This window comes from Ambystoma mexicanum, chromosome 5q, assembly GCF_040938575.1.
Source record: "Ambystoma mexicanum isolate Mex_15411 chromosome 5q, UKY_AmexF1_1, whole genome shotgun sequence".
Taxonomy (NCBI): Eukaryota; Metazoa; Chordata; class Amphibia; order Caudata; family Ambystomatidae; genus Ambystoma; species Ambystoma mexicanum.
In genome coordinates this window covers 1,331,312,507-1,331,334,236 of record NC_090933.1, presented here as the reverse complement: position 1 = coordinate 1,331,334,236, position 21,730 = coordinate 1,331,312,507, and the positions used below count along the sequence as shown (strand labels likewise).

Here is a 21,730-nt window from a genome sequence, read left to right as displayed (position 1 = left end):
CCATCCACTGAACCCATTACTACCTCTTTCCCTTTAGCCCCACCTCCTCGGTCACGACGAGCTCCCTCCATGGTCACGCCTTTCCCACCCTTCCTGCCCCACCTCCTCTGTCTCTACCCACTCCCCCTCCATGGACAAGGAAGTTTAAAAAGTGGACAATAACATTCATTCCAGCATAAAACTGGAATAGAGGTGGTCACCCCACTAATTAAAACAAATGAATCACCTCTATTCCAGGACACAGTTTACACAAAAAGTCAGGGAAAAAGATTTACCACAAATGGAGTTACTAACAATGTATTTTTAATGTGAACACATTGACATAATAGCTGAAGCTCAATATTCATTTCATCAGCATTTCACTCAGTGTATGAATCCTGGTGGGAGACATTTACATTAAACATGTCAGTTTATCCAAGACCAGCTTTATTTTGTAAACATTTATTCCACTATTCCTTCTTGGAATTTAGAGAACAGCTGTGATATCATTACACCCACAACTCTCATTTCAGACAGAAAGGCACCATTTCATTTCCAAGTTTGCACGAAGTTTATCGTCTCACACCACAGAGGATATTTCTATTCCACCTGCTCGTTCGACTCTATTCACAAAACGTCACTTTCTAAAATCCGCATAATTTAACAAACACTTGACATCTTCTCTGGGCCCTTCACATCAAACCAATCTCTTAATAAAATAGTGCTTTAATAGTGGGCATGCCCCCTCCCTTGTGTAATTGCATCTCCACCTGTCAATCCCAGGCTAGGGAACCATCTACTAATCCTATATGCACCAATAGAGACAGGCAATAGTGTAATACAATAGAGGGGATCCTGGGGAGAAAAGGAAACTGTAGTGCTGTAGAACATGATACACAAAGTCAAAACACTGGATGGCACTCCTGGTGATGAATGCATTTCTTGGAAACTTACTTCTGGAGTAATACTGTAGATTGCAGTTGTATGGCTGCCACTCTCCATGTTTTCACCGTTGCAAGACAGTCTTTGCACATGTGTTGTGCCAAGTTTAGTCCAATTGCCATATGAGAATATGGACTTCTCCATTTTTCTTATACATGAGGGCTCAAGAATCTCTGTGTTGATGTTGAAAGTAAAACTACTTTGTGTGGGGTTGTCAAAAATAATTCCCATTACAGTTGTTTCTAATGGATTCCTTCCTTCCACGGATTCTTAATCTATGATATCCAGATCAGGAGAGAGGTGCAGAAATGCTCCCACACCCCATCTGGGGAGATTACGCAAACCCAGCGCCTCACTATCGAGACAGAAATGCCAACTAACCAATCCACTAACAATTTCAGCCTCTGCATACACCTTTCAAACTAAACCAAACACAACCACAAACCTACAGCACAACAAACCGCACAAACTTCACTACAGCAACAAAACAAAACGCACATAGACTCACAATGACTACCGGCCACAAACACCCGAGGCCCAGCCAACAGACCCACCGGGCTTAGGCCGACAACAGCACATAACTGCTCTCTTGCACTTTTCCAGCTTCCTCCCACTAACTCACCCTCCCTTTTCCCCCTTCTTTCAGAGCCGCCAGAGCGGCAGGGGACCACTCGGTGGTGATAGTGCACGGTACAAATATCCTTTAACATTAACATATCCTAGGACAGCTGTTCCCTAGAAACATTTCTGCAGTCAGGGGGTTTGGCCCAGCTCTGCATCGGGTCCGTCCAAAGCCTCTATGCGCTCTGCACCAGAAACAACACTGAGGCCAATATAAGTAGTGGAGCCACGCCCCATGACCTCAGTTCCTTTTTTCCACGCATTCACGCTTCAACAACACCGCACCATGGTCTCCATAGGAATATGTCCCACTTCCCGTCGACAATTTTATGTCAAAAAAGTATGACATTTACAATGAGATCCCCTGGGTTTGGAGCCCATGGATTCTAGAGAGGAGACACTTCCCGAGGAGTTTTATGGGAGTGGCGACATGCTGGACCTGGCAGCTAACCTGCCTGGGTCAAGCGGTCTGGAGTGCAATACAAACTCTGTGACATTCTGGACGATGCACCAAAGAGGCACTACTGCCCTTCAACGTGGTGGTAGAGGCACCAGTGTTGGAAGTGTGGGAGAAACCTGCCTCTGTCGGCCCCGAATGGACACGGATCTAGCATGGAAGCACTGTCCTGCACCTTCTGACCCGCCCAAACATTACCTGCAAGCATGGTGGTACAGGCCACTACAGTGATCCTGAAAACCTTTACCTTTTCCCTTCCTTACACCGGTCGGGTAAAGCAAAAGGCTGGATGCATGGGGCTAGGAAGTGTCATGAATGCACCATGTGCCATGGTGAAGTTCTCCTTTGGCCTCTGGTCCGCTGTAGTAGGTGCAGCAGAGCATGCTCCAGAGGGCAGAGAAGCAAGGAGACTGTGGTTCTGGAGAACTAGGTGTCCCCGACGGCGGCTCATTTGGCCACATGGGAGAACAACACAGCAGATGCATTGAGCAGACAGACCTCGGCCTACCACAAATGGGAGCTCCTTCAAGAAGTTCTGCAGGAGATCTCTCTTTAGGGGGGTGACTCATCAAGTGGACCTCTTCGCTTCCAGTGTCAACCGGAAAGGGAGTACCACTGCAGGGAATTTCTTCAGTAGGGAGCTATAGGGGGCGCATTGACCGCCGAGTGGACTTTTGACCTCTTTATGGAGTGCCCACCAATCCCAGTCATCCCACTGGCCCTTAGGAGATCCAGTCTGTTCAAAACCACACTGATCCTGATCGCCCTGGACTGGGCCAGAGAACGTGGTATCCAGAGTTGTTGGACAGGTCCATCTGCCCTCCCTTGCGCCAATGAGAAGACTTGCTCTCTCAGTCAGAGGGGCATGTTCTCCACCTGAACCTCAGCAGCCTTAACCTTCATGCTGTACTACTGAGGTTCTATGATAAAAGGAGTGCTCCTTTCAACTCTGAGGCCAGCTACAAAATCCATTTATGCCTGCAGGCAGCATACACTTTCACTTTGGTGCTGGAGAGGGTCCTGGATCCTTTATCCTGTCCTCTGCCCCATGTGTTGGATTTTCTGCTTTCCTTGGCTCAAGCGACCCTGCAGATTGGCACTTGGAAGGTACCTTGCCACTATTTCTGTGTTGAAGAGGTCCTTAGAAAAGGGCTTGTTTTTCACAATCAACACTGTTATGCAGTTCTTGTGGGTTTGGTGTAACCAGTTACCTCCCTGCCAGTTTGTAGTTGCAGTGTGGGATTTGAATTTATTTCCAACTTTTCTTATGCGCGCTCCATTTGGACCCTTTCATTCCTGTTAGATTGATCACCCTTATGGGTGATTTTTCAGGTTGCCATCACGTCCGCGAGATGAGTGAGTGAGCGCCATGCTTCGTTTCACCCCTGCATTTGTTTTTTTTTCCCTAAGAGAAGGTGACTAGGAGCGAGACCCTCCTTTCTGCCAAAGAGGATTTCGGATTTCAATCTCTCAGATCCATCTTCCTGTGTTCTTCCCTCCACCTCACCCTTCCAATGCAGATTAAAGATTTCATAGATTGGACCCAATACAGGTCCTTAATTTCTATGTCTCTCAGCCTCGAGAGGCTAGGAAGGATGACCAGATTTCTGTTGGCTACGCCGGTGCTCGTGCTGGCAGGGCTGTGGCCAAACAGACCCTCCAGGTAGTTCATTCTCTGCATCTCAGAATGCTATGGTCTGGGTGTGAAGGATCTGGCCAAGGGTCTCGGGCTCATTCTACCAGGAGGGGCTGCCACCTTTGCCCTGCAGAGGGGGTTCCCTTGTCCTGGACATTTGCCAGGCAGCAACATGGGCATCTCTGCACACGCTTGATAAGCATTACTGCTTGGATTCCCTTGCGGGCCAGGATGCCCGTTTTGATAGGGCAGTCCTTCAGAGTTTTGTGGTTTAGGTGGTGTGCTTGCTTTCCTCCCTCCTCCAGATTACGTACTGCTTTGGGAGTCCATCAGAGATGAGGAATCCATGGCAGGAAGGAATCCATTAGTACAACAAATGACTTTCAACTCAGTATTGTTCCTTCTGATGGATGTTCCTGCCACTGATTCGTCATTGCATGTACTACCTGCCCCTCTTATGGGAAGCTAGTACACCATCAGTTCTACAGTCCCTCAGCATCAGGAGTGCTAGGGAAGGAGGGTGGAACTGAGGTGGGGCACAGCAACGCTACTTATACTGGCCCAGACATCATTTTGGTGCGAGGTGTGAAAAGGGTTGGACCGATATAGAGCTTGTGCAGCACCCCCTATCGGCAGAAGAGTTTCTGGAGAACACCTGCATGAGGTTATGGATATCATAGATGAGGAATCTATGGCAGGTATATCCATCAGAAAAAACATTACAGATAGGCAAGTCATTTGTTCTTTTTAAGTAGAAAGAAATTGCAACTTTTTAATTCACACTTCTTTATGACTAGCAATTCATGTAAAATAAAATAAACATTACTTTATAGCTTCTCTACATATCAAGCAGAAATCCCTGTAAACCACCATCCACTGGTACGGCCTGGCTGGCATCACTGGGATGAACATATTCATGAACTGAGTGGGAGAAAGCAGGAAGGTTGGCACCAATTTGTCCATTGCTTCCAAATGTACAGTAGGGAATTTGGCTACGTTTTTTAAGGGAGTGTTTGCCAATTCTTGGGGAGTAAATGGTTAATACACCACTTATCTGTAGGGTTGGCATTAAGAGTTGCCTTAATATTTCTCTATGGCACTTATTCACCTAAAGGTTAATGGGTTCTAACAGTAGTTGGGCATTCCAGATATAGGGAGCAAAAGTAAAAAAAAAAAAAAAAAATATCTAGAGGAATAGATTTAAAAATACAGGGAGGACAAGGGTGGACGGATCCAATGCAGAAAGAGGAATTTGCCATAAAAAGCAAAATGAGTTAGACAAAGCACCTTAAACCCAATCTGAGGGGATCACAGGAAGCCAGTGTGTATTGTAATGAAACAGTTATATGGCCACATTTCTTAATGGATGAAAAAAAGCAGGTTGGCACTTTGTGCCACCTGAAGTTATTCACACATGCCAAGGAGCACAGGAAAAAAGAAATGGCACTGCCATAGTCAAATGTGGAAATAATTAGGGTTATAACAACTGACAGAGTATGAAGGTTGCAAAGCATCTCTGCAAGGGCTGGCTGACTTGCTGAGGCGATGCTACGCTGGGATCCTGTCAGAGGGAGCAGGGGGTGCATGCCTTAAGCTGCCCCTCTGAGTCATGCTAGGGATAGTATTGCAATGGGGTTTGCTTGACTGAATAATGTACTCCAATTTCGCTAAGCATTGGACATTATGATATACATTGAAATGTATTACTTGATATATGGTGATTTGCCATTGTATAGGTTTGACAAGCCTATACAAGCTATTACTTTAGGTTTAAACTTTGTGATTTGCCTTTAGAAATGCAATGCCATTTTATACATATTGATTCAGTGATAGAGCAGGTCAATTGGGACTATGATTTTCCTGAAGCAGAAAGGATAAAGCTTGACAGGATGTTATGTTAGTGTCTTTGTCAATTTGAATGTCCTTCACTAAAGAAGTGATGTAAATTGATTTGATTAGAGAAGATGAGATATTTTATCAGACAAACAAATGTGTACACGTTCTATGTGAATGTGGAAAGTTAGAATATTGTGTTATTCTAGAGGGAAAGTATGGGAGGATTTGTATATGTGTAAACAAATACTTCCTTTTTACATTCTGCGCTCTAAGACGTTGGTACAGTGAAATGCTAACTGATAACACGGTTATGTAATGCATACTATGCTTCTCTCCCAGAAGCCTTTCTGTTTTGTGAAAACCTTCTCTATCCCTATATATGTGCATGAGATGCAACAGGAACTACCGTGGATGTGTTAGAGAACCAGAGAACCTAGCAGTAAGTTGCAAGGGTTGTACGTTGATAGAGCTGTGCAATGGAGTTAAGAAGGGAAATGCACTCTGAGCCCCTCCAAATCCACTTTTAGAATCTATGTAGCAAGAGGATAATATCAGTCCTGAAAAAGACAAGATGCCGTCTGGGTTCCATTTCAGTAGATGGGAGCTTCCCTGTTGCATGAGGAGGGTGCTAGACCTTAGCTTAGCCGAGAGATGGGGGAGGGGGATCCTCACCTTAAAGTCAGAGCCCTTACTAGCTGCCAGGGTACCAAGGGACACCTCATATATCCTATGAGTCTATAGTTATTGATTCAACCAATGACTCTTTAAGCTTTTCCAAAATGTTGGTGCCCATAAATTTGCATGAGGTCCTTAGGCAAAGTGTTTCATAGGATTGTTACCGTAATACAGAAGGTACAGTCTCCCTTCTGAATATTCCAGAAGGGATGCATTCCAAACAGCAGTGATACAACAATCATAATGAGTCATCATTCGTGTGCCAAAGGAAACCGAGAAACACTGTGGATGCAGGTTCTTCACAGTATTAGTCAGCCATGCCAAACTCAGTAGCATTGTAGAAGCACCTCCTTCTATCAGCAGCACCTTCAATTGCAGAAGAGATGTCACCACTTCCATGTCCTGCTCATGGCAGATAAGAACATCCTGTGTACTCAAGTATTCGCCATATCACTAAACTGAAATGGACCGTGGCATGCATGTTTTGTCTGGTGCCTAATAAGGTGACTGTTCCGACTGAAGCATTTTCCACATTCAGTGCACCAATAAGGTTTCTCTCCCGTATGTGTTCTCTGGTGGTCAAGAAGAATTACCTTATACGAAAACTTTTTCCCACATTCAATGCACTCATAAGGTTTCTCACCTGTATGTGTTCTCTGGTGGATAGTAAGCTCTCCCTTTGTAGCAAACCCTTTCCCACATTCAGTGCACTGATAAGGTTTCTCACCTGTATGTGTTCTTTGGTGGTTAATAAGATTTCCTTTCAGAGTAAACCCTTTCCCACATTCAATGCACACATAAGGTTTCTCTCCTGTATGTGTTCTCTGGTGGATAGTAAGAACTTCCTTTCTAGCAAACCCTTTCCCACATTCAATGCACTCATAAGGTTTCACACCTGTATGTGTTCTCTGGTGGCTAGTAAGAGTTCCCTTCTGAGCAAACCAATTCCCACATTCAGTGCACTCATAAGGTTTCTCAAATGTATGTGTTCTCTGGTGGATAGTAAGACGTCCCTTCTGAGCAAACCCTTTCCCACATTCAGTGCACTCATAAGGTTTCCCACCTGTATGTGTTCTCTGGTGGATAGTAAGCTCTCTCTTTGTAGCAAACCCTTTCCCACATTCAGTGCACTCATACGGTTTCTCACCTGTATGTGTTCTCTGGTGGCTAGTAAGCTCTCCCTTTGTAGCAAACCCTTTCCCACATTCAGTGCACTCATAAGGTTTCTCACCTGTATGTGTTCTTTGGTGGTTAATAAGACTTCCTTTCAGAGCAAACCCTTTCCCACATTCAATGCACACATAAGGTTTCTCTCCTGTATGTGTTCTCTGGTGGTCAGTAAGTTTTCCTTTCAGAGCAAACCCTTTCCCACATTCAATGCACACATAAGGTTTCTCACCTGTATGTGTTCTCTGGTGGACAGTAAGCTCTCCCTTAGAAGCAAACCTTTTCCCACATTCAGTGCACCTATAAGGTTTCTCACCTGTATGTGTTCTCTGGTGACTAATAAGTTGTTGCTTCTGAACAAACCCTTTCCCACATTCAGTGCACTCATAAGGCTTCACACCTGTATGTGTTCTCTGGTGGCTAGTAAGCTCTCCCGTTGTAGCAAACCCATTCCCGCAATCAATGCACTCATAAGGCTTCTCACCTGTATGTGTTCTCTGGTGGATAGTAAGCTTTCCCTTCCAAGCAAACCCTTTCCCACATTCACTGCACTTATAAGGCTTCACACCTGTATGTGTTCTCTGGTGGCTAGTAAGCTTTCCCTTCCAAGCAAACCCTTTCCCACATTCACTGCACTCATAAGGCTTCTCACCTGTATGTGTTCTCTGGTGGACAGTAAGCACTCGCTTTGTAGCAAACCCTTTCCCACACTCAGTGCACTCATAAGGTTTGTCACCTTTATTCATTTGGTGGTGGCTTATAAGTGTATCATGCAAATGGACACTATTCTCATAGTCAGTGCACTGATAAGGTTTTTCACCTATGTCCTCATGTGGGCAATAAGTATGTTCTTGAAATGGCAATTGTTCCCACATTTTGTGCACGTGTAAAGTGTCTTGCCAGTTTAATTTGTCAGGTGCCTAGATTTAAGAGGAGCCTTTTCAATTAACCTTTTCCAAATTCAGAGCACACATGAGAAATGCTTTTCTTACTGCACATACCACATTGTCATGGCTGTGCTAGATATCCCTCTCCCCGCCCTCCCCCCTCCCCCAGGATTTACAGAATCAACACACTTGGTTACTGGTTGCTACTACGAAGTGATTGCATGGACAGAAGCCATCATTTATCACCAGGCTTCGCAATCCCAGTTCCTGAATACTCTGAAAAGGCAACTGGACCCCAAACGTTCAATCTTCTAACATGCTTGGAAATTGCATTTTCTAACAATGAAGCTTTTCACTGCGATAGTCCAGAGAATCAAAATCAATGTTGCATTTCTGGGGCATCAGTCACCTATTAAGATAAAAGGAGACACACATTATTAGTTTCAACATGTTCACAATCACAGGCAGCACACGTAATAAGACTACTCAGTAGTAACTCCTCAGGTAGTAATTTATTTGACTTTGAAGTGCCATCTATTGGGGAAAGGCACCCTAATAGGTGGCAGAGAAGTGGTGCTCCAATGGGAACACTTAGTGGAACAGAGGTAACATGCAGCAGGAATAATGTGTTTCATTTTTATTTAGAAATATTTTGCATCCAAAACACTAGGGGAAAAAAACAGCCTGGGTGAACAAACATTTTAAATGCATATTATCAACAACATGTATATGTTCTAACAATATATTTATTCAGAAATGACTACATTATCACATGGAAGATCCCAATTTCCACACACAAATGATAAAAGGAGTTTGCCACCAATCGGACGTCGGCTTGACCAGTCCACTGTGTAATAACTGTGTAATAACTGATGACTTGTGTATTGGCCAAAACATGAATAATGTAACCAACAGCACCATCGAGGAGACTGGGATTGTGATTTAAAGGGAAGGCAACAATCTCTTCCCCTGGTGAGAACAGCACAGGCCGTGCTGCCACTACATTCAAACATTGACTTTAAACATTGACTTTAAACCTTGATAAGCTTGTTTTTCTGGAGATGAGGGATGGTTTTGAGTTTGTGTCAGAGACCAAAAGAATAAAGCTTATGAAAGACTCCAAAATATCATCCCATTTGCCTTCCTAATTGTTCAAATAAATGTCCCATTGCCAGGTATTAAATTTAATTGGCCAGAAGGATCCCACGTCTTTATCCCTGTTCAAAATACCACAGTGTAGTTTTCATGAGGTGGTACACACTTGGTTTTACTGTTAAGGAGTGGGTGTAAATGGGTCTGTTACTTACCAAAGCTCCCACAACAAGACCCCTTTTTGTGGATTCTGATCTATGAACCTCAGCGCGCCCCTGTGTGCTGTGACCAAGAACTGCTTTCATCACATCCCTAGTAACCAATGGGGATGCTGCCCCATCACTGCTAACATCCAAGAATTGATGTCCGTAGAGATGAGCACATTCAGGGTGTGCATGGCTGAGTGAGTCGGGCCAGATGAAAGAATGGTGAGGGCATAGTCAGGTTGCAGAAGATTAATGTGGCCGCTTCAGAAGAATCAAGATGAATATTAATGTCTCTGAGGAAGAGAAGCTTAGAGGTCAGGAGAGAAGAGGCCAGGTTGACACACGCCGAGAGGAAGAGGGAGACCAGCCCAGGGGTCCTGTAGATGGTGGCAAGTGTGGGGGGTGACACAATGCTTGATTACAAGGCAATCAAAAGAAGAGAAGGATTGTGTGGGTATAATGGAAGCAGAGGCCCATTCACGGAAACAAGTGGCCTTCCGCCACCCGACCGGTTAGGCCTGGGCTTGGAGAGCATCATGTAGCCCTCAGGAAGGAGACTGTCAAAGCAGTGACAGCATTGAACCACTGTGCAGTGAGGGCGAGGAGGTCAAGGCCAAAGTCGTCAAGGAGCTGACGGATGACAAAAGAATGTTTAACAGCAGATCAAGAGTTGATGGTAGCTAAGTGAAGCTGGTTGCTACCTTTAATTTAAAGGTCTTCCGAGGAGGGGTACAGGGACGAAGTACACCCGTCGGCGGGGGCGAAGAGGCCAGCAGGGTGGCAGACGGAGGAGTGGCAGGAGAAGGGAAGAAGTTATTGAAAGATGGGAGGAGCCTGTCAAGAAGGAGGAGGTTGGGCTGATAGCCTTGGACCATGACCATGATTGTGCATTTATCATGTGTACCAGATTGGCACTTAGATGAGAAGTGAGCCAAAAGCACTTCCCATCTGGTTCCACCATTAATGATCGAAGAAGAGAAAGGGGAGAGGACTGAGACCATATGGGGAGTCCATAGGTCCAGTAAGAGAACGACAAAGAGGATGTCAGTAATAGTCTGCCTGGAGGAAACATGGACATAGGTGCCAGCAATGGGAAGGCCTGGGTTAGAGACCAGGAGACCTTTCTTAAACGTTTTCCTTCCAGGCTTCATAAGAGAGGGAGGGTAGGCAATAGAGTAGCAATTAGAATAGACAGGGGAGATGGAGAGCACCATGGGGGGCCGGGGCTCTAGAGGCATACCAAGAGGAGAGGGAGAGAGAGAACTGCACAATGCACGAAAGAAGGCACCAGGCGGCTTAACAGCAACAAATGAATCAGGTGCAGGGAATTTGAACAAGGGAAGCAGATTTAAAAAACATCCAGGTTTGGAATTTCGTAGCTGCAGGAAAGATGCCAATATTTAAAAAAGGGCAGCAGAATTAGAAACATCCAGATTTGGGTTACCAAAATACAGGAGAATGCCAACATTAAGTTAAATGTTGAAGATAGATTGGAGATGGCCCAGACCCAAAGAATGCTGCTGAGTAAAATGGACGTTGTAGCAGAACAAGGTATTTTCTTTACGAGACAGAAATTCTGGGAATGCGGGGATAAGAGTGGAAAGTTGCTAGCTAACAGAATAAATGGGATAGCAGAGAGGCCGCTTATTCAGAGCGTTGAGATTGAACAAGGTTGTATGTTATAAAATACGGACATATGTAAATGCTTCAAGAGATTCGATGAGAAATTGTATACAGAAGAAGTATTTCCGTTGGAGGATTTATTTGCAAATTTAGATATCCCTAAGCTAACATTAGAGGAAAAGGCATGTCTGGAAGCGGAAGTGGAGGCTAACGAGATCCTGCTGGCAATTGAACAACTTAGCGTAGGAAAATCCCCAGGAATGGATGGTCTGCCGCTGGAATTTTATAGGAGATTTAAGACTTTTAGCACCTATTTTGTGTAAATTAGTCAATCTTTTTATACAGGAAGGGGAAATATGCCAATCGATGAGTGGAGCAATAATACCTTTGATACCAAAAGATGGAAGCGATTGTAAAAATTGAAGTACAAACCCATTTCATTACTGAATGTGAACGTGAAAATCATTTGCTAACATAATGGCAAATAGATTAGAAACATGTATTGGAACACTGATTTATGAGTCACAGGTAGGATTTATGACCAACAGATTTGGTGTGTGTTGTTGGCTGGAACTCTGGGACATGCCTATCCTTCAATAGTGGATGCCTGTCCTCTTCTTCGGCCCAGTACTAGAGTGGAGTTTCATATAGGAAGTGTGCACTACTCCAGTCCCCTTCTTCATCATCATCTCAGTACTAGGTAGGGGTCAATGGGGAGGTACGGGTTGGGATTGCATAACACCCATAAAGGTTGAGGTAGGGTAGGTCAAGTCTATCCCCAGTCTATCCAAGGAACCTCCACCCAGATAATCCTCCGTCGCTTGTCCGCCGCCAGGATCAGGACAAGGATCCAAAAGTGATAGCCATTCCCTGGCCACCTGAATAGAAAATCCCTGGGAGTGTTTGAGAGAGTATGATAGGTTATTTATAACGCGCTTAATAAGGTTTCTAATCGCGGACCTGGGGATCGAAACTGTGTTGCTCTGTGTCGTCTTGCTTCCAAGGTGAGCACGTTGCCACTGAGCTATCCTCATGAGTACCTTCAGCTTTCTCACATACCCTTCCCCCATGCAGGGGGGACAGTCATGCTTAACAGGGGAACAGGGAGAGGAAGTCCACATTCCCTTGCACTTGTCCTTCCCAGTGTTCCACTGAGAGGCAGTATGGTTGGTGGTCCCAAAAACACCACATAACCCTAGGGTTCGATTCCCCTCTCTGGTGAATCCAGACTAATGGAGAGTGATTTCTCCTTTTCTTTCTCCAGTCTTTGGGTGATGTCTTTTCACCCTAGGATCCCCCTCTGATGCGCTCAGACACTTCTTGCCTAATCAACTCCCTCCGTCGGGTTCACTACGGCGTCTCACAACAACACTTGGTCTTCTTGTATTCACAAGTCTCAAGGTCTTTTTAAACAACTCCTGTGGACAATTTTCAGCCTCCCTCCGTCAGGTTCACTATGCCCTAGTACACAGAGACCTTTTTTCGTTCCCACTATTTTGTTGGTCAAAGACTTTTGACTGTACAGACGATTTTGTATGACTCCTGTATGACCACTTGGACCTTTTGGTGAAGGTCCTATTAAGGCCTTCTGGTATCGGTAGTTCCAAAATGGGGAATTCACCAGAGTGGTTTCAAGTACACACCCACGTGGTGCCAGACCCCTCCGCAACTGGTTTTCCCTTAAAGCAAACAGTTCTTTGAACTTCCCTTCGTTTGCTACTTTGTAAGTTTCACTCACAGTTCAGTTTTGTATCAGCTCTCCCCTCGACTCACTGACTGTGATGAACTGTTTGGTTTCTCTGGTATCTGGAGTCAAGGACAGTACCATGGTAGCAAGTGTCTCTCTCGGTCCTGCTTATCAGCGTAGGCATGCTCCGTGTTCCATTGACATCTACTGCTACACACATTAGCTATCGTCCACGGTCTTACAGTTCCTTGCAGGGAGGTTCCGCGGGTCTGGATCAGAAAGGGCAAGGTTGCATCTCTCCTTGTTGCCCCTTCGGTTCTCGCCACCTTTCGCCTCCTCTTAAATTGCCGTGATGGGTTAGCCATCTCGTTGTGCAGTTTGCCTTGCTCATAGTGTGCTCTCTTGCTTCACCTTTTATCACGGGGGTGGGGGAAGGGCTGTTGGGTGTGCATGGTTTTGGTCAATTGCCTGACCCTCATATTGGGACATATTAGTGTTAGGGAGAATTCTCTCTTTAGGCTGAATTTCCTAACCTAGTGAGTCCCCCAGCAGCTTTGCTGGATTTCTGGAATTTGTTTTTTTTTCTCCTGCCAAGAGTGAGACTCTTTTTCTCCCACTCTTGGACATGATTTATGGTGTTCCTTTGACTGTTAATGTGTTTTATGGGCTATGGGGTCCTTTACTCCAAAGGGTCTCATGTGTGTTTACTATGTGTGTTACACAGCACCCTCCGTGCAGTAACACAGGGGTGTCATAGTGACCCCCCCACCATAGACTCCATACCCTGGGACTGACTACTGTCTCCCAGGGCATGTAAAGTCACCATTGGCTTTACTAGTCCCAAATTATTAACAGACGCCAGTACAAACCATCATATTGTGGACGTACTGGTCGGGGCAATTCGATTGCCCCGGGGTTTGTTAGTTGAGGGTGCACGTCTCTGTCCCCCCTGATCGAGTTTTGGCTGGTGGCAGTGGATACTACTGTTTATATTCAACCGCAAATATATTCCTATGGGATTTTCCCATTGTTCGAGGCTACCAACTTTAATTATTTAATTCTCATAGAATTGAACATACCGTCGGTTTATTTATTTAATATTAATTTGACGGTTGGTATTTTTTGCCAGGACTCGATTCTAAAATGGCGTTTGTGTTCTCTTCTGTGACTCCAACCCAAGTCGAGCCCTTTGTTCCACTTTTTGGCGGACTTCTCCACAGAAGCCTCCAAAAGTGGTGCCACTCTGTCTGGGTACCACAGGGGGTGTGGGAGGGGGTTTAGGCACCCTGGACTGAGTTACCTTGGGAACTCAAGTCGCACTCTTGTGTGATTGGCCCAAGTGGTGAGCCAGTCGGCTCACCACTTAGCATGTTTGATTGACAGCTAGGCTGAGTGAATGGGGGTATGCTGCATAAAAGCAGGGCTTTGGGGACTGGAACTTCAGATGTCGCCACAGGACATGAGAATCCGACGAGGGAGAAGCTGAGCCGACCTACCATGACCACACCACCGGTGGAGCCCTGCGGAACCGACTCACCACTTCCCGACGACAGAGACGATCTCCCGGCTGGAGAGGCTTCTTCCCCTGACTGGTGGGCACAACCAGTTTACCTTCTTCTCTTCGCACCCCAGACCGGTCTGTGGTCGAATTGCCCGTGCCAAGCACCCCGGCAGCCGGATAGCCACTTACCACTGGACCGCGAACCAACGGACCGCTCCTTGTACCTGAGAAACTCTGCGGCTGGTTTCTTCCCTGGCAGGGCAACGGACTCCCGTCTTCCTCCCCGACGCGATCCTCTCTTCCCCCAGACGAAGCACCGACTTGCACCCGCTGCCAGGAACAACTGCCCTCGCTTGAGTATTCTCACCACTTTAAGGTACCGTGTCCGCCAGGCCTCCCTTTCTAAAGATTGCTACAAGGTAATAATAACTCCTTAACCTTCTGGACTGGGCTGGCCGCCTTGACCCTCTAACTGGTCCCTTTCTTTGGTCCTACTCCTTTTTGAACCGTTACAAGACTTTTGTGCACTGCAACCGTGTGACCTTGGACACCTTTCATTTTGATCCTCTTAAAGCGGGTCCGGCCTACTGACTCTGAATTCACGGTGTTACTTTGCCTTACTCTCTTGTTGTGTTCGTGAAAAAGTGTTGGGATCTGTTACATTTGATTCTCTGCTTTTCTTTCCCTTTTTAAAAACGAATATTAGAGTGCCATCTACGTTAAGCACTCACCGCTGTCTGAAAATAAGTGGGGCTTTACTTAGACTTGTCTAAATATTCTTTTAAGGGAGTGTATATCTTTTAGTGACCGTGTTTTTGAATTGCTTACTATTAGTGCCTGTGTGTTTTTCTAGATGTGGTTTTAAATAAATAATTATATCTCTTTTACACCAAGCTCTGGTCAGTGTGTACTTGTTCTACTGTGTTCTTTTGACCTATTGTGAATACTCTGTATACTGCCTAACTCTTCTTGAGGGAAGTCTGACTGCTCAGCCACAGTTACCAAGTGAATCTGTGTGGTACAGAATGATACCAAGTGTGTTTACTGCCAAACATCTGTAGTCCTAAATATTTTGCAGTGGTCCCAGAGGGAACTGCACAGGTTTCTGCCTAACACTGGTGTACAGAGGTGGGATTTGTATTGAACACTTTAGGACAACTAACCACAGAGCTTAGCACTAAAAAGCTGATTTTCTACTATGTCTGCTATGGAGAGTTATACCCTAGAATCATTGTCTGCCAAAACTGCTGATTGCATGAAAGTATTGTGTAGACATAAGAATCTCTCTTAGAAGGGCAGGAAAATGGAACTTATAGAAAGATTGTTAGAAAACCAAAGTCTGGGTGGAACAGAGGAATCTACTTCCCCCCCCCAGCAAATGTAGAAAACAATGATGGTATTGATCTGAATCAAAGTCTTGATAATGAGTCAGAAGAGGAAAGTGAACCTAATGAAGTTAGCCACTCTGAGCCTCTGTCTGCCTTACCTATTGTACCTACTGGGCCTATACCAGGTCCTACATGTAACCCTGCTTATTTTGAACTTGAAAAAATGAAGCTTGAATTAGAGTACAAACGTTTTGTTGCTCAATCTGAAAGAAACCAAGAGCTAGAGTTCAGAAGAATGAATGCCCAGGCTGAGCAGAAGCAAGCTGAGTTAAGACTCAGAGAAATAGAGCTTCATCATGAACTAGAAATGAAAAAGTTGTCTGTGGAAAATGCTTCTCTCTCCTCTGGTTCTTCTAGGAGTTCCAGTCCCAAAAGACCCCGGATGCCTAAGGAATTAGTGGGTATGTATGAACCTAAGTTGGATGTGTTGGATTGGTTGAACATGTTTGAATATAATCATGGGCTCCAGGACATCACAGGGAATGAGTTACTTCCTGGTTGTTCTCTAGGCTTCCCCCTGTTGCAACGGATGTGGTAATGGAGTTGGGGGAGGTGGATAAGAAGGATTATGAATGTGTGAAACTAGCTTTGATAGCTAGATTTGGGAAGACCCCTTCCCAGTACCTTAAGAGGTTTAGGACCCTCAAAAAGCATGATGGTACCCCCTGGGCTACCTGGGTGAGTGAAAGTTTGAAAAACTTAGAGGGATGGATTAAGGGTTACAGAGTTAACACTTATGAAGGAATGAAGAATCTTGTAACGTTGGAGTCAATTTATGATGCCTGCTCTCCTGAGCTCAGACAGCACTTGGCTGATTCAAAGGAATTAGATTCCAGGAAGTTAGCTAAGGCTGCTGACTTGTGGGTTGCTCACAGGGCCACTCACAAGGATTCTGGGGCAACTCAGAAAAAGGATGAGGGAAAACAGCCGAAAAAGGACTGCAAAGAGAACTCTAATAATTCCAATTCCAAAGAGGGCCCTAAACAGAACCAAAACGGTAAGCCACCAGAGAAACCAAATCAGGCTAGTGTACCTCCTGGTGCCAAACCAGAAGGAGGTCAGAACAAGCCACCATTTCAAAAAGCATTTGGTAAATGCTTTGTTTGTGGCTCTACTGACCATGTGAAAGGAGATCCCAGATGTAAGGGTAACCCTCCAGGGGTCCAGCTTGTCTCCTTAGCCTTCGCTCCAGAGGAGGAAGTACAAATGGCAAGTGGAAACTTTCTATTACTGGCTGATGAACCCATTGGAGTCTCAGCCAGTGTTTCTTTAGTGTCTCTGGGTCTGTGGGAACAACAGAACTTAGATGTCTATAATTCTATCCCAGATTATACTAAAGAGTATTATAAGGACAGTGTCCAGGTGAATGGTCAGGAGACTCCTGCCATCAGGGACACTGGGGCCAGCATAACTGTGGTGGACAAATCATTTTTTCAGGCTGAGGATGTTGCTAAGGCACCCAAACGCCTCACCAAGTTAGCTGGAGGGCCGGTGCAGATGCTTCCCCAATTACTAGTTCTCATCCAGTGTAATGACATTACTGTGAAGACACCTGTCAGCATACAAAGTGAGGTGCCAGGAAGGGTTCTGCTGGGTAATGACTTGAAAACTCTTGGAGTAGTGTCACACATTACATTACAGCTACAAAACCATTATATTAAAAAAGACAGTCACAAGGGGGCACAGATGGGGTGGTGTTCAAACAGTTAGGATGCATGCTGAGCAGTCGAAAAGCAGAGCTTCAGGGTATATGGGTGTAAGACCTCCTAGTAAAAGGTTACAGGAGCTCACCAGACCTGCAAGGGAGAGAACCATGAGAGGTACTCCCAAGGAGATGATGAAGAAAGAGATCACTCCTGCTCCACTGGAGATGTCAGCTGCTGTCTCTGAGAAAATAGAAGAAAAAGGGAAACCTACAACTTCTAAAAAGAACCTCACAGACAGCACTCCAGTGCAGCCAACAAGGACTTCCCCTAGGTTGTCCAAAGTTACACCAGTAACTCCCCCTCCAGCTGAGGCTGAGAGGGAGGTACAACCCTGTGTGGTTGAACTAGACTCTGAAGAAGAGCTAGTGGAAGGCCAGGAACTCATTGGAGATCTGGATCCTGTTGACCATCCTGAGCTGCAGTCTTTACTGGCAGAAGGTGGACCCAACGGGGCAGACTTAAGTAAGGGACAGAGAGAATGTCCAACTCTGGAAGGTCTTCGCTACCAGGCAGATGCTCAGGCTGAAGGGCAAGAGCCTGGGAAGTATAGGTTGCACTGGCAAGATGACCTCTTCTACAGTGAACCAACAGAGTCTGCACCTGGGGACAACAAACGACTTGTAGTACCCCAAGAGAACAGACCTCAGTTATTGCAGTTAGCCCATAAGATTCCTTTGGCTGGTCACTTGAGTTTCAAGAAGACTAAAGAAAGGCTCTAACTACTTGTATTGGCCAAAGATGGGGGCTGAAGTAGATAAATACTGAAGGAGCTGCCACACCTGCCAGACTTCTGGTAAGGTTGGCGCCAAGAATGTGGCACCTTTAGTGCCTCTCCCTGTAGTGGGAGTCCCATTTGAGAGAGTAGGGATTGACATAGTTGGTCCCCTTGATCCTCCAACTTCCTCAGGCAACAGGTTTATCCTTGTTGTTGTAGACCATGCTACTAGGTACCCTGAGGAAATTCCTATGAGGACTGTTACAGCTCCGGCTGTGGCTAAGGCCCTCCTTGGTATTTTTACCAGGGTTAGGTTTCCTAAGGAAGTAATGTCTGACAGGGGGTCGAATTTTATGTCCCACTACATGAAAGCCATGTGGAAAACCTGCAGAGTTACTTACAAGTTCTCAACCACATACCACCCACAGACAAATGGGCTGGTTGAAAGGTTCAACAGAACCACGAAGAGCATGATAGGTGCTTTAGAGGACCCCCTTAAAAGAAAGTGGGACCTTCTACTGCCATGCCTTCTCTTTGCTTATAGAGAAGTCCCTCAGGAGGGAGTAGGTTATTCTCCCTTTGAACTTCTTTATGGTCATCCGGTCAGAGGTCCATTGGCCCTGATCAAGGAGAGGATGGAGAGTGCTCCTTCCTCCAAGCCAGTCAGAGTGACTGACTACGTGATAGGTCTCCGGAGGAGAATGTCGCACATGATGACGGAAGCAAGCGATAACTTGAAAGCTGGACAAGCATTGGTCAAGCACTGGCATGACCAAAAGTCTAACATGGTTGAGTTTACTCAGGACCAGCTAGTTCTCGTTATGATCCCCACAAGGCAGAGGGCCTTGCAAGACAAATGGATGGGACCCTTCAAAGTTGTGGGTAAACTTGGAGAGGTCAACTATCTGGTGGACTTGGGCAATCCCAAGGAGGCTCCAACCGTCTTCCACACCAACAGACTAAAAGCGTATGTCTCCAGACCTGATGTAGGAGCTTTGCTTCTAGCATCATCAGAGGAAGAAGAAGAGAGTGAAGCTCTTCCTGATCTCCTCAGAGGCTTACCTTTAGACGAAAAGATTGAAGGAGTAAATCTCTCTTCAAATCTGACACCTGAGCAACAGGAAGAGTGCAAGTCTATGTTAAATCAGTTTGCCTCTCTGTTCTCACTTTCACCAGGCTTGACCCCTTGGGGACAGCATGACATACTCACTGGCGACTGTCTGCCAGTCAAAAGCAGAGGATATCGAATGTCAGAAAATGTAATAACCCACAAAGGTGAGGTCAACAAGATGCTTGATCTCGGGGTAATAGAGCCCTCTACTAGTCCATGGTCTAGCCCAGTTGTGTTAGTACCAAAGGCAGGATCTAAAGAACTTAGATTCTGTGTGGATTACAGAGCTCTTAATGCAGTCACTAAGACTGATGCCCACCCTTTGCCAAGGACAGATGAGTTGGTGGATAGACTTGGTGCAGCCAAGTTCCTCAGCACATTTGACTTGATGTCAGGTTATTGGCAAATAGCCCTGACAGACCATGCCAAGGAGAAAACTGCATTTTCTACCCCAGTTGGCTTATACCAGTTTAAGGTTATGCCTTTTGGATTGAAAAATGCACCTGCTACTTTTCAAAGGATGGTAAACCAGGTTCTGAATGGGATGGAGGACTTCTGCATGGCATACTTGGATGACATAGCAGTGTTCAGCAATTCCTGGGAAGAACATGTGGACCACCTGAGATATGTTTTGCAGGGTCTTGGAAAGGCCAATCTGACCATAAAGGCAAGTAAATGCCAGATTGGACAGAGTAAAGTGGTCTACCTTGGACATGAGGTAGGAGGTGGAGAAACCAGGCCTTTGCCCAGTAAGATTGAAGCTGTGCAAAATTGGACAACACCTACTACTCAGACCCAGGTGAGAGCCTTCTTAGGCCTCACTGGGTACTACAGGAATTTCATTGAGAACTATGGGTCCATAGCTTCTCCACTGAATGTCATCTCCTCTCCTAAATTCCCTAAAAAGGTTAGGTGGAATGAGGAATGCAATCAGGCCTTTGAAACCCTGAAAAAGGCTCTTTGCCAAGCCCCAGTACTCAGAGCTCCTGACTATCACCAAACTTTCGTTGTGCAAACAGATGCTTCAAATGTAGGAATAGGTGCAGTCCTCAGTCAACTGGATGGGAAAGGTAGGGAGCACCCCATTTGCTTCATCAGTAGAAAACTGAAGGATCCTGAAACAAGGTGGGCAACCATTGAACAAGAGTGTTTTGCTATTGTGTGGGCTCTGAAGAAGCGTAGGCCATACTTGTATGGTTCTACTTTTGTCATTCAAACTGACCACCAACCCTTGAGATGGTTAATGCAAATGAAAGGGGAAAACCCAAAACTATCGAGATGGTCAATCTGCCTGCAAGGGTTTGATTTCACCATTGAGCACTGGTCAGGGTGTCACCACCAAAATGCTGATGGTCTCTCTAGGATGTATGTCATCGACTAGAGGTATGAGATTCATCCAGGAGTGGATTAAATCCTCCTGTCCCTTAGTCTTGGGGGGTGGGGGGGAGTGTTAGGGAGAATTCTCTCTTTAGGCAGAATTTCCTAACCTAGTGAGTCCCCCAGCAGCTTTGCTGGATTTCTGGAGTTTGTTTTTTTTTCTCCTGCCAAGAGTGAGACTCTTTTTCTCCCACTCTTGGACATGATTTATGGTATTCCTTTGACTGTTAATGTGTTTTATGGGCTATGGGGTCCTTTACTCCATAGGGTCTCATGTGTTTTTACTATGTGTGTTACACAGCACCCTCCGTGCAGTAATACAGGGGTATCATAGTTACCCCCCCACCATAGACTCCATACCCTGGGACTGACTACTGTCTCCCAGGGCATGTAAAGTCACCATTGGCTTTACTAGTCCCAAATTATTAGCAGACACCTGTACAAACCATCATATTGTGGACGTACTGGTCGGGGCAATTTGATTGCCCGGGGGTCTGTTAGTCAAGAGGGCACGTCTCCGTCCCCCCTGATCGAGTTTTGGCTGGTGGCAGTGGATACTACTTTTTATATTCAACCGCAAATATATTCCTATGGGATTTTCCCATTGTTCGAGGCTACCACTTTAATTATTTAATTCTCATAGTCTCGAACATACCGCCGGTTTATTTAATTAATATTAATTCGCCGGTTGGTATTTTTTGCCAGGACTCGATTCTAAAATGGCGTTTGTGTTCTCTTTTGTGACTCCAGCCCAAGTCGAGTCCTTTGTTCCACTTTTTGGAGGGCTTCTACACAGAAGCCTCCAAAAGTGGTGCCACTTTGTCTGGGTACCACAAGGGGCGTGGGAGGGGGTTTAGGCACCCTGGACTGAGTTACCCTGGTAACTCAAGTCACACTCTTGTGTGACTGGCCCAAGTGGTGAGCCGGCCGGCTCACCACTTAGCATGTTTGATTGACAGCTCGGCTGAGTGAATGGGGGTATGCTGCATAAAAGCAGGGCTTTGGGGACTGGAACTTCAGAAGTCGCCACAGGACCTGAGAATCCGACGAGGGAGAAGCTGAGCCGACCTACCACGACGACACCACAGGTGGAGCCCTGCGGAACCGACTCACCACTTCCCGAC

At 45.7% G+C, this 21,730-nt stretch overlaps 1 protein-coding gene across 2 annotated transcripts in view; it reads right to left on the bottom strand.

Annotated features, from left to right (window-relative positions):
• Positions 1–281: 281 nt before the first annotated feature.
• The window catches only part of LOC138498078 (zinc finger protein 84-like), a 94,983-nt gene continuing 73,534 nt past the window's right edge, over positions 282–21,730 (bottom strand). For both annotated transcript variants that reach the window (XM_069621930.1, XM_069621929.1), the window contains one exon: positions 282–8,609. In XM_069621930.1, the coding sequence (XP_069478031.1) occupies positions 6,581–8,188 (1,608 nt within the window). In that variant the 5' untranslated portion in view covers positions 8,189–8,609 and the 3' untranslated portion in view covers positions 282–6,580. The remainder of the gene's footprint in view (positions 8,610–21,730) is intronic.